The 13,035-nt window shown below is 46.3% G+C and overlaps 1 protein-coding gene across 1 annotated transcript in view; it reads left to right on the plus strand.

Annotated features, from left to right (window-relative positions):
• The window catches only part of LOC311142788 (dendritic cell-specific transmembrane protein-like), a 75,374-nt gene that overhangs the window by 12,057 nt on the left and 50,282 nt on the right, over positions 1 to 13,035 (plus strand). Inside the window, exon 2 of the mRNA XM_084178463.1 lies at positions 12,327 to 12,984. Coding sequence (XP_084034589.1) covers positions 12,327 to 12,984 — 658 coding nt within the window. The remainder of the gene's footprint in view (positions 1 to 12,326; positions 12,985 to 13,035) is intronic.

Here is a 13,035-nt window from a genome sequence, read left to right on the forward strand (position 1 = left end):
CATTATCGCTCAGCGTTCACGGAGCTGTTCACCCCTCCGCTCCCCCGGCCCAAAGCCACATCAGGCCAGTCCGCTCATTATCGCTCAGCGCTCACGGAGCTGTTCACCCCTCCGCTCCCCCGGCCCAAAGCCACATCAGGCCAGTCCGCTCATTATCGCTCAGCGCTCACGGAGCTGTTCACCCCTCCGCTCCCCCCGCTCAAAGCCACATCAGGCCAGTCCGCTCATTATCGCTCAGCGCTCACGGAGCTGTTCACCCCTCCGCTCCCCCCACTCAAAGCCACATCAGGCCAGTCCGCTCATTATCGCTCAGCGCTCACGGAGCTGTTCACCCCTCCGCTCCCCCCGCTCAAAGCCACATCAGGCCAGTCCGCTCATTATCGCTCAGCGCTCACGGAGCTGTTCACCCCTCCTCTCCCCCCGCTCAAAGCCACATCAGGCCAGTCCGCTCATTATCGCTCAGCGCTCACGGAGCTGTTCACCCCTCCGCTCCCCCGGCCCAAAGCCACATCAGGCCAGTCCGCTCATTATCGCTCAGCGCTCACGGAGCTGTTCACCCCTCCGCTCCCCCGGCCCAAAGCCACATCAGGCCAGTCCGCTCATTATCGCTCAGCGCTCACGGAGCTGTTCACCCCTCCACTCCCCCTGCTCAAAGCCACATCAGGCCAGTCCGCTCATTATCGCTCAGCGCTCACGGAGCTGTTCACCCCTCCACTCCCCCCGCTCAAAGCCACATCAGGCCAGTCCGCTCATTATCGCTCAGCGCTCAACGCAGTTTGCATCGCGCTCCACTCAAATCGCCCCCCGCTCACTCCAAAAAAGGAACAAAATCTGCATGTATTTCACTTTTAGCTTAAACCACAGCCTTACTTTATCTCCCCGAATTTGTTGCATACAGACTCATCTCGGATTATCCATTCTGTCTTGAAACGGGGATCTAACACTGACGCTAAAATTAGATGTTTAATCAGTATAGTATATTCCAAAGCGAATTGACACGTTGTTTGCCAATGTTTCTGCAAAAGTAGCGATGCCCATTGGAAGTGCAGCGTGAGTGTAATCGGTGAGCAGGGATTTGATTTCTGTGACAGCAGGGAGGATCATCCCCAGGTTCCCCAGCTCCTTCTGCATTTTGTCTGTGAGATCTGGTAGTGGTGTCAGCAGACTGACAAGGTGCGTCAGCTGCCGTACTTGATTCAGGGTGATGTTAGCAACGTTAGACTTGAGTTTGTTTTGCCATAACGGGTCTTTTTGGAACAACCGGATGAACGACTGAATCATCCGCAGCTGGCTGCTCCATCGAATGGCGCAGGCATTTGTGGGGCGGACACCTAATTGGTCGGTTTCCTCTGTGCTCTTGCGTACACTTTTCACCAGGTGCCCGACTTTCACTAACAGCCTATTAATGTTGTCGTGCTCGTTAACGGCGTTTTTGATCGCCAGCTGAAGCATGTGAATGGGGCATCTCAGATGTAAATTTGACAGTAAAGTACTGATTTATCATAGTTTCTTGGGGGGGGTGTAGCCCGGTTGAGCTGCGCTGGCGAAGTGTTGCATCCCTTCGCGTTCTCCTTTACTCAGCGGTTCATAGTCCATGAAAATCATTTCAAAAAATGCTACATCCAGCTCTCTTTTTCTCTCCCTTGTTATGGTTGGGCATTTGCGTGCAGTGAATACACTTTTGAATTCCTCAACCCTTTTCTCTTGTTGCTGCTGCTGCTCCTCTCGACACAAATTAAATTAAACAGATGGATTCTGGGTTAGGCTTGAGCATGCTTCAGACTCGTGGTGTGAGCGAGTGAAATTGGAGCGGGACATAGGGCGACGCTCCGTCCTTTTAAAAATGCCGCTCTGCGCTCTGTTCAAAATCCGTCCGCTCACGCTCCACGCTCTCTCCCGCTCCACTCCGCTCATATGCTCTGGGTAGTTGGGTGGGCTAATTACAGATGGGCTGTGTACAGGTGCAGTGATCGGTAAGGTGCTCTGACAACTGATGCTTAAAGTTAGTGAGGGAGATAAGAGTCTCCAGCTTCAGAGATTTTTGCAGTTCGTTCCAGTCATTGGCAGCAGAGAACTGGAAGGAATGACGGCCAAAGGAGGTGTTGGCTTTGGGGATGACCAGTGAGATATACCTGCTGGAGCGCATACTATGGGTGGGTGTTGCTATGGTGACCAATGAGCTAAGATAAGGCGGGTATTTGCCTAGCAGTGATTTATAGATGACCTGGAGCCAGTGGGTTAGGCGACGAATATGTAGTGAGGGCCAGCCAACAAGAGCGTACAGGTCACAGTGGTGGGTAGTATATGGGGCTTTGGTGACAAAACGGATGGCACTGTGTTAGACTACATCCAATTTGCTGAGTAGAGTGTTGGAGGCTATTTTGTAAATGACATCGCCGAAGTCAAGGATCGGTAGGATAGTCAGTTTTACGAGGGCATGTTTGGCAGCATGAGTGAAGGAGGCTTTGTTGTGAAATAGGAAGCCGATTCTAGATTTAACTTTGGATTGGAGATGCTTAATGTGAGTCTGGAAAGAGAGTTTACGGTCTTACCAGACACCTAGGTATTTGTAGTTGTCCACATATTCTAAGTCAGACCCGCCGAGAGTAGTGATTCTAGTCAGGCGTGCGGGTGCAAGCAGCGTTCGATTGAAGAGCATGCATTTAGTTTTACTAGCGTTTAAGAGCAGTTGAAGGTTACGGAAGGAGTGTTGTATGGATTTGAAGCTCATTTGGAGGTTTGTTAAAAAAAGGGTCCAATGAAGGACCAGATGTATACAAAATGGTGTCGTCTGCGTAGAGGTGGATCTGAGATTCACCAGCAACAAGAGCGACATCATTGATATACACAGAGAATAGAGTCGGCCCAAGAATTGAACCCTGTGGCACCCCCATAGAGACTGCCAGAGGTCCAGACAACAGGCCCTCCGATTTGACACATTGAACTCTATCTGCGAAGTAGTTGGTGAACCAGGCGAGGCAGTCATTTGCGAAACCAAGGCTATTTAGTCTGCCAATAAGAATGCGGTGATTGACAGTCGAAAGCCTTGGCCAGGTCGATGAAGACGGCTGCACAGTACTGTCTTTTATCGATCGCGGTTATAATATCATTTAGGTCCTTGAGCGTGGCTGAGGTGCACCCATGACCAGCTCGGAAACCAGATTGCATAGCGGAGAAGGTACGGTGGGATTCGAAATGGTCGGTGATCTGTTTGTTAATTTGGCTTTCAAATACTTTCGTAAGGCAGGGCAGGATGGATATAGGTCTGTAACAGTTTGGATCTAGAGTGTCACCCCCTTTGAAGAGGGGGATGACCGCGGCAGCTTTCCAATCTCTGGGGATCTCAGACGATACAAAAGAGAGGTTGAACAGGCTAGTAATAGGGGTTGCGACAATTTCGGCGGCTAATTTTAGAAAGAAAGGGTCCAGATTGTCTAGCCCAGCTGATTTGTAGGGGTCCAGATTTTGCAGCTCTTTCAGAACATCAGCTGTCTGAATTTGGGTGAAGGAGAGGGGGGGGGGGGCATGGGCAAGATGCAGCGGAAGGCGAAGTCAGTACAGGTGCATCAAAGCTGGGACCGAGAGAATGAAAAACAGCTTCTATCTCAAGGCCATCAGACTGTTAAATAGCCATCACTAGCACATTAGAGGCTGCTGCTGCCTATTGAAATCACTGGCCACTTTAAGAAATGGAACACTAGTCACTTTAATAATGTTCACATATATTGCACTACTCATCTCATATGTATATACTGCATTCTATTCTATAATATTCTACTGTATCTTAGTCCATGCCGCTCTGTCATTGCTTGTCCATATATGTATATATTCTTAAATCCCATTCCTTACTAGTTTTGTGTGTATTGGGTATATGTTGTGAAATTGTTAGATATTACTTGTTAGATATTACTGCACTGTCGGAGCTAGAAGCACAAGCAGTTCGCTACACCCGCTATAACATCTGCTAAACACGTGTATGTGACAAATATCATTTGATTTGATTTGATTTGACATGCCATTTCAAAACCTGCTTCTGTGATTAGATTACTGCAATTGTGGTTAGGGGATTTACATACTGTTCCTTTAAACAAGAGACACAGTGGAGCAGTCTGACAGACAGAGAGAGGGTTAGACAGACAAACAGTCAGACAGTCAGAGAGAGGGTTAGGGTTAGACAGACAGACAGACAGACAGAGAGAGGGTTAGGGTTAGACAGACAGACAGTCAAAGAGAGGGTTAGACAGACAGTCAGACAGTCAAAGAGAGGTAGCATCAGAGTGAAGAGGAGAGCTCCACTGGAACTTAAGATACACTTATTTCTCAATATTATTTTACCCTCAACCTGCTCCTCCTACTACAATGCCATCCCGACTTGAGAGGCTGAGACTGGCTCTGGTCCGGGTCTGGTCCATGATGGTCCTGCTCTACACCTCGGACCACAGGAAGGGCTGGAGACATATCCTCCTCCACTTCCTCACCTGCCTGACCCTGAGCCTGGCCTTGGGGGGGTCCTCTTACTGGGCCTCTACTTCTCTCTGGACTACAGCCTAGTGGGGTGTGGAGCCATCTCAGGCTGCTGCTCCCTCCTGGTGACGGCTGTCCTGTTCTGCTCCAAGAGAGTCCGCTGCTTCTTCTTGCTGTTCCTCATCTCCTGCACTATGAAGCAGGGCAGGAACCTGCTACTGTCGGCTGGCACTGGGCTGGTGCTCCTCTGGAACATCCAGAACACCTTAAGGTGGGTTAGGGTAAGGGGGTTAGGGTAAGGGGTCTTAGAAATAAGGGTACGGTTAGGGTACAAATTGTTCCCTGGGGTACAAAAATCAAAATACACGTCAAATTCAAATCAAAATGTACTAAGTGGAGGGGTGGTGGTACTGTGTTACTAAGTGGAGGGGTGGTGGTACTGTGTTACTAAGTGGAGGGGTGGTTGTACTGTGTTACTAGGTGGAGGGGTGGTGGTACTGTGTTACTAAGTGGAGGGGTGGTGGGACTGTGTTACTAAGTGGAGGGGTGGTGGTACTGTGTTGCTAAGTGGAGGGGTGGTTGTACTGTGTTACTAAGTAGAGGGGTGGTGGTCCTGTGTTACTAAGTGGAGGGGTGGTGGTACTGTGTTACTAAGAGGAGGGGTGGTTGTACTGTGTTACTAGGTGGAGGGGTGGTGGTCCTGTGTTACTAAGTGCAGGGGTGGTGGTACTGTGTTACTAAGTGGAGGGGTGGTGGTACTGTGTTACTAAGTGGAGGAGTGGTGGTACTGTGTTACTAAGTGGAGGGGTGGTGGTACTGTGTTACTAAGTGGAGGGGTGGTTGTACTGTGTTACTAAGTGGAGGGGTGGTGGTACTGTGTTACTAAGTGGAGGGGTGGTGGTACTGTGTTACTATGTAGAGGGGTGGTGGTACTGTGTTACTAAGTAGAGGGGTGGTGGTACTGTGTTACTAAGAGGAGGGGTGGTTGTACTGTGTTACTAAGTGGAGGGGTGGTGGTACTGTGTTACTAAGTGGAGGGGTGGTGGTACTGTGTTACTATGTAGAGGGGTGGTGGTACTGTGTTACTAAGTAGAGGGGTGGTGGTACTGTGTTACTAAGAGGAGGGGTGGTTGTACTGTGTTACTAAGTAGAGGGGTGGTGGTACTGTGTTACTAAGTGGAGGGGTGGTTGTACTGTGTTACTAAGTAGAGGGGTGGTGGTACTGTGTTACTAAGTGGAGGGGTGGTTGTACTGTGTTACTAAGTGGAGGGGTGGTGGTACTGTGTTACTAAGTGGAGGGGTGGTGGTACTGTGTTACTAAGTGGTGGGGTGGTGGTACTGTGTTACTAAGTGGAGGGGTGGTGGTACTGTGTTACTAAGTGGAGGGGTGGTTGTACTGTGTTACTAAGTGGAGGGGTGGTGGTACTGTGTTACTAAGTGGAGGGGTGGTGGTACTGTGTTACTAAGTGGAGGGGTGGTGGTACTGTGTTACTAAGTAGAGGGGTGGTTGTACTGTGTTACTAAGTGGAGGGGTGGTGGTACTTTCAAATCAAAATGTTTTTGTCACATGCGCCGAATACAAAAGGTGTAGACCTTATCGTGAAATGCTTACTTACAAGCCCTTAACCAACAATGCAGTTTTAAGAAAATAGAGTTCAGAAAATATTTACCAAATAAACTAAAGTAAAAAAATATATATATATATTTTTTAAAACATACACAATAAAATAACAGTAATGAGGCTATATACAGGGGGTACCAGTACCAAGTCAATGGGCGGGGTACGGGTTAGTCGAGGTAATTTGTACATGTAGGTAGGGGTAAAATGAAGTTATAAAGTCCTTTTTAAATCAGCAGATGTCACAAAGTGCTTATAAAGAAACACAGCCTAAAACCCCAAGAGCAGCAATGCAGATGTAGAACCACATAATGATCTCACATGGTACTGTTTGGATAATCTAGTATAATGGCACATGTTTGTACCCAATATTTTGAATATAACAAAGGTACAATCATCACACTATGGTAAAGATACAGTGGGTATAGAAAGTCACCACCCCATTTAAAAATGTTCACCTTTTGTTGCCTACAGCCTGAAATGAAAACACATCAAATCCTACTTTTTCCGGCATTATTTAGACACAGTAACCCACAATATCCAAGTGCAAAAAAAAAAAAAAAGTTACAAACTCTACAAATTATTTTAAATTAAAACTGTAAAAGACCCTATTTGGATAAGTGAACACCCCCCTGAGTTAATACTTGGTGGAACCACCTTTTGCTTGAATTAAAGCCATGAGTCTCTTTGAATACGTCTCTACTACCTTTACACCCCTAGACTGTCCAATATTTGCCCATTCTTCCTTGTTCAAGCTCAGTCAAATTGCATGGTGACCGCTCATGGACTGCACTCTTCAAGTCATTCCACAGATTCTAGATGGGATTTAGGTCGGGCTCTGACTAGGCCACTCAAGGACATTCACCTTCTTGTCCTTCAGCCACTGTATGGTTGCTTTGGCGGTGTGCTTTGGGTCATTGTCATGTTGAAACGTGAACCATCTTCCCATTTTCAACTTCCTGGCAGAGGGCTGCAGGTTCTCCTCAAGAATCTGTTGGTATTTTGCACTGTCCATTTTCCCTTCTATCCTGACAAGTGCTCCAGTCCCTGCTGAAGAGAAACACCCCCACAACAGGATGCTGCCACCGCCGTGCTTTACTGTAGGCATGGTGTTCTTTGTGTGGAAAGATGTATTGTGTTTTCGCTAGGCATATCGTTTTGCGTTCAGGCCAGAAAGTTCAATGTTGGTCTCATCTGATCACAGCACCTTTTGCCACTTGGCCTCGGAATCTACAATGTGCTTTTTGGCAAAGCTCAAACGAGACTTGAGTGGTTTTATTCTTGCTACCAACCCATAGAGGCCAGATTTGTGGAGCGCTATTGTGGTCACATCCACACATTGACCAGCCTTTGCCATAAAGGCCTGAAGCTCCTTCAAAGTCGCCATTAGCTTCTTGGTAGCCTCTCTGATCAGTCTCCTCCTTGCCCGGTCATCCAGTTTGGAGGGACGGCCTGATCTATGCAGGGTCTGGGTGGTGCCCGGTCATCCAGTTTGGAGGGATGGCCTGATCTATGCAGGGTCTGGGTGGTGCCCGGTCATCCAGTTTGGAGGGACGGCCTGATCTATGCAGGATCTGGGTGGTGCCCGGTCATCCAGTTTGGAGGGACGGCCTGATCTATGCAGGATCTGGGTGGTGTCCGGTCATCCAGTTTGGAGGGACGGCCTGATCTATGCAGGGTCTGGTTGGTGTCCGGTCATCCAGTTTGGAGGGACGGCCTGATCTATGCAGGGTCTGAGTGGTGTCCGGTCATCCAGTTTGGAGGGACGGCCTAATCTATGCAGGGTCTGGGTGGCCCGGTCATCCAGTTTGGAGGGACGGCCTGATCTATGCAGGGTCTGGGTGGTGCCCGGTCATCCAGTTTGGAGGGACGGCCTGATCTATGCAGGGTCTGGGTGGCCCGGTCATCCAGTTTGGAGGGACGGCCTGATCTATGCAGGGTCTGGGTGGTGTCCGGTCATCCAGTTTGGAGGGACGGCCTGATCTATGCAGGGTCTGGGTGGTGCCCGGTCATCCAGTTTGGAGGGACGGCCTGATCTATGCAGGGTCTGGGTGGTGTCCGGTCATCCAGTTTGGAGGGACGGCCTGATCTATGCAGGGTCTGGTTGGTGTCCGGTCATCCAGTTTGGAGGGATGGCCTGATCTATGCAGGGTCTGGGTGGTCCGGTCATCCAGTTTGGAGGGACGGCCTGATCTATGCAGGGTCTGGGTGGTGCCATACGGCTTCTAAATAATGGTCTTAACTGTGCTCCGAGGGATAGAGAAAGCCTTTGATATCTTTTTATATCCATCCCCTGACTTGTGCCTTTCCACAACTTTATAATTTTGAATATCTGTTTTTTTGCATGTACATTGGTTGATTGATTAATCTGATGTTACATATAGATAAATGTTTCAATCAGTTAGTTGGATGTTTTGTACTGAAATGTCCGAGGTGTTCCAGAACTCCCGGTTGGACGACTCCTGGAAGCGGGAAGTCCGAGGTGTTCCAGAACTCCCGGTTGGACGACCCCTGGAAGCGGGAAGTCCGAGGTGTTCCAGAACTCCCGGTTGGACGACTCCTGGAAGCGGGAAGTCCGAGGTGTTCCAGAACTCCCGGTTGGACGACCCCTGGAAGCGGGAAGTCCGAGGTGTTCCAGAACTCCCGGTTGGACGACTCCTGGAAGCGGGAAGTCCGAGGTGTTCCAGAACTCCCGGTTGGATGACTCCTGGAAGCGGGAAGTCTGAGGTGTTCCAGAACTCCCGGTTGGACGACCCCTGGAAGCGGGAAGTCCGAGGTGTTCCAGAACTCCCGGTTTGGACGACTCCTGGAAGCGGGAAGTCCGGCATTCTCTTAACCAGCTTCACCTGGAATGCTTTTCCAACAGTCTTGAAGGAGTTACCACATATGCTGAGCACTTGTTGGCTGCTTTTCCTTCACTCTGCCGTCCGACTCATCCCAAACCATCTCAATTGGGTTGAGGTCGGGGGATTGTGGAGGCCAGTTAATCTGATGCGGCACTCCATCACTCTCCTTCTTGGTAAAATAGCCTTTACACAGCCTGGAGGTGTGTTGGATCATTGTCCTATTGAAAAACAAATGATAGTCCCACTAAGCACAAACCAGGTGGGATGGTGTTTCGCTGCAGAATGCTGTGGTAGCCAAGCTGGTTAAGTGTGCCTTGAATTCTAAATAAATCACAGACGGTGTCACCAGCTAAGCACCCCTACACCATAACACCTCCTCCTCCATGCTTTACGGTGGGAAATACACATGCGGAGATCATCCGTTCACCCACACCGCGTCTCACAAAGACACGGTGGTTGGAACCAAAAATCTAAAATTTGGACTCCAGACCAAAGGACAAATTTCCATCGGTCTAATGTCCATTGCTCATGTTTCTTGGCCCAAGCAAGACTCTTCTTCTTGTTGGTGTCCTTTAGTAGTGGTTTCGTTGCAGCAATTCAACCACGAAGGCTTGATTCACAGTCTCCTCTGAACAGTTGATGTTGAGATGTGTCTGTGACTTGAACTCTGTGAAGCATTTATTTGGGCTGCAATTTCTGAGGCTGGTAACTCTAATGAACTTATCATCTGCAGCAGAGGTAACTCTGGGTCTTCCATTCCTGTGGCGGTCCTCATGAGAGCCAGTTTCATCATAGCGCTTGATGGTTTTTGCGACTGCACTTGAGGAAACGTTTAAAGTTCTTGATATTTTCCGTATTGACTGACGTTCATGTCTTAAAGTAATGATGGACTGTCGTTTCTCTTTGCTTATTTGAGCTGTTCTTGCCATAATATGGACTTGGTCTTTTACCAAATAGGGCTATCTTCTGTATACCACCCCTACCTTGTCACAACACAACTGATTGGCTCAAACACATTAAGAAGGAAAGAAATTCCACAAATTAACTTTTAAGAAGGAACACCTGTTAATTTAAATGCATTCCAGGTGACTACCTCATGAATCTGGTTGAGAGAATGCCAAGAGTGTGCAAATCTGTCATCAAGGCAAAGGGTGGCTATTTGAAGAATCTCAAATATAAAATACATTTTGATTTGTTTAACACTTTTTTGGTTACTACATGATTCCATATGTGTTATTTCATAGTTTTGATGTCTTCACTATTATTCTACAATGTAGAAAATTATGAAAATAAAGAAAAACCCTTGAATGAGTAGGCGTGTCCAAACTTTTGACCGGTAGTGTATGTCCTCTTGAGGTGACAGCCCTTTTGCACTGTTTTCACTGTGGCTGTATTCATCTAAGAAGAGGGCAATCTTTTGAATAATGTAGTGGTGTCCCCCCTTTCCCCCAGAAACGTATGACGTTTGGCTTTCACCTGGAAATGTTTGTCTAAGAAAAAAATAATTTTCACACCGTTAAATCTAATACACAACAAAAGTATAATAACCACATACCAATATGATGATCTCTGATGTGAATCCATGAAATGGGAATATGATGATATCTGATGGGAATCCATGAAATGGGAATATGATGATATCTGATGGGAATCCATGAAATGGGAATATGATGATATCTGATGTGAATCCATGAAATGGGAATATGATGATATCTGATGGGAATCCATGAAATGGGAATATGATGATATCTGATGGGAATCCATGAAATGGGAATATGATGATATCTGATGGGAATCCATGAAATGGGAATATGATGATATCTGATGTGAATCCATGAAATGGGAATATGATGATATCTGATGGGAATCCATGAAATGGGAATATGATGATATCTGATGGGAATCCATGAAATGGGAATATGATGATATCTGATGGGAATCCATAAAATGGGAATATGATGATATCTGATGGGAATCCATGAAATGGGAATATGATGATATCTGATGGGAATCCATGAAATGGGAATATGATGATATCTGATGGGAATCCATGAAATGGGAATATGATGATATCTGATGGGAATCCATGAAATGGGAATATGATGATATCTGATGTGAATCCATGAAATAGGTATAGGGTGAACGCACCAATTGGTGAGTCGCTCTGGATAAGAGCGTCTGCTAAATGACGTAAATGTGCCCTTGAGCAAGGCACTTAACCCTAATTGCTCCTGTAAGTCGCTCTGGATAAGAGCGTCTGCTAAATGACTAAAATGTAATGTAAATGTAATGGAATATGATGATATCTGATGTGAATCCATGAAATGGGAATATGATGATATCTGATGTGAATCCATGAAATACCAATATGATGATATCTGATGGGAATCCATGAAATACCAATATGATGATATCTGATGTGAATCCATGAAATGGGAATATGATGATATCTGATGTGAATCCATGAAATGGGAATATGATGATATCTGATGTGAATCCATGAATACCAATATGATGATATCTGATGGGAATCCATGAAATGGGAATATGATGATATCTGATGTGAATCCATGAAATGGGAATATGATGATATCTGATGTGAATCCATGAAATTGGAATATGATGATATCTGATGTGAATCCATGAAGTGGGAATATGATGATATCTGATGTGAATCCATGAAATACCAATATGATGATATCTGATGTGAATCCATGAAATACCAATATGATGATATCTGATGTGAATCCATGAAATGGGAATAAACAAGCCTTTTCATATTTTTATGTCTATATATAGTTACAATCATTTTTTGAAACCCAAAATGTTTTACCTTTTCTACTTTACCAAAAATATCATGACATTAGTGATGGTCAAAATGTGTCACATTTGTGAGGCTCCAAATCAACATTTTGCCCATTTAAATAGAGTATGTTTTCGCTAAGAACAAGGGGGATGTTTTTGACTTCTTTTTTTATTTTAGGTTTAAGGAAGTATGTAGGTGGCATTCTTTGTTGTAGAGCTATGAAAGTTATTTATTCAGATCAATGTGGTCAAGACAAGTCGAACGAGTTAAACATCACAACTCTGCAATTATTTTGAAAAAATATCTGTCAAATAATTTGCATTCGGGGAAATCTGGTCACAATGCAGAAACAGTGGAAGGACAAGAAACATTTTAATACCATGTGTAGATGCAACGGCTAAAAAGTTGGGCACAATCAGAATGTGGATAAGATTAGGACAAAGGACGCATTTTAGCTCCAGGTATAAACAGGGCTTACTGTATATGTATTTTAAAAGTGTCCAATCAATTCATTAATTTATGAATTAATTAATTAATTAATCCATGCATCCATCCATTTATTCATCCATTTATTTATCCATTCATTCAACAGAAACCTCAGAGGGGTGTCCAGCAGTCTGGTGTGTAACTTGGAGAAGAGAGTGTTGTTGGATCTCAGTCCATTAAATAACTATGTCAAACTGCTGAGGTGGGTGGGCGAGAAGCTCAAGAAGTTCGATGGATTATCCGAAATCAACTCCAACGTCAGACACAGCGTTGAGTCCAACGATCTGACGGTGAAACTTCAGGAAGCTGTCCGGATGCTGAACACCACAGCGAAGAGCGCTGAGGAGAGCATTGACCTGGTGATGGCCGTGTTCCAGAGAGCAGTCCCGTTACTAGGGGTTACCCTGGTCATCATCACCACTACCCTGTTCCTCAGAAAATTCTTATTCAACCTCAAGTACCAGAACAAGTTCATCACCAGCAGGTTTATTAGATACGATGATCAGCAGAGAGCTGAGGGGAAGCCCCACCTCCTCCCTCTGAGCTCAGAGGAGGCAGATCAGTTCCACTCTATCCCCTCCACCCGCTTCACACAGAGAGAGGGCTACACCATTCTCTTGTTCCTGGTTCCAGTGCTCACCCACCTCCTACCCTGGCTCTTATTCATCTCCCTGGACGCACTGCTCTACTGGCTCATTCTGACTATCAACAAACACCTTCTGGAACTGGAACCAGTCCGCATTGACCTAAAGACGTACCCAAAGGTGAGTAGACCTGGAACCATTCAGCATTAACCTAAAGATGTACCTAAACGT

This window comes from Coregonus lavaretus, assembly GCF_964263955.1.
Source record: "Coregonus lavaretus genome assembly, chromosome: 1".
NCBI classification, from domain to species: Eukaryota; Metazoa; Chordata; class Actinopteri; order Salmoniformes; family Salmonidae; genus Coregonus; species Coregonus lavaretus.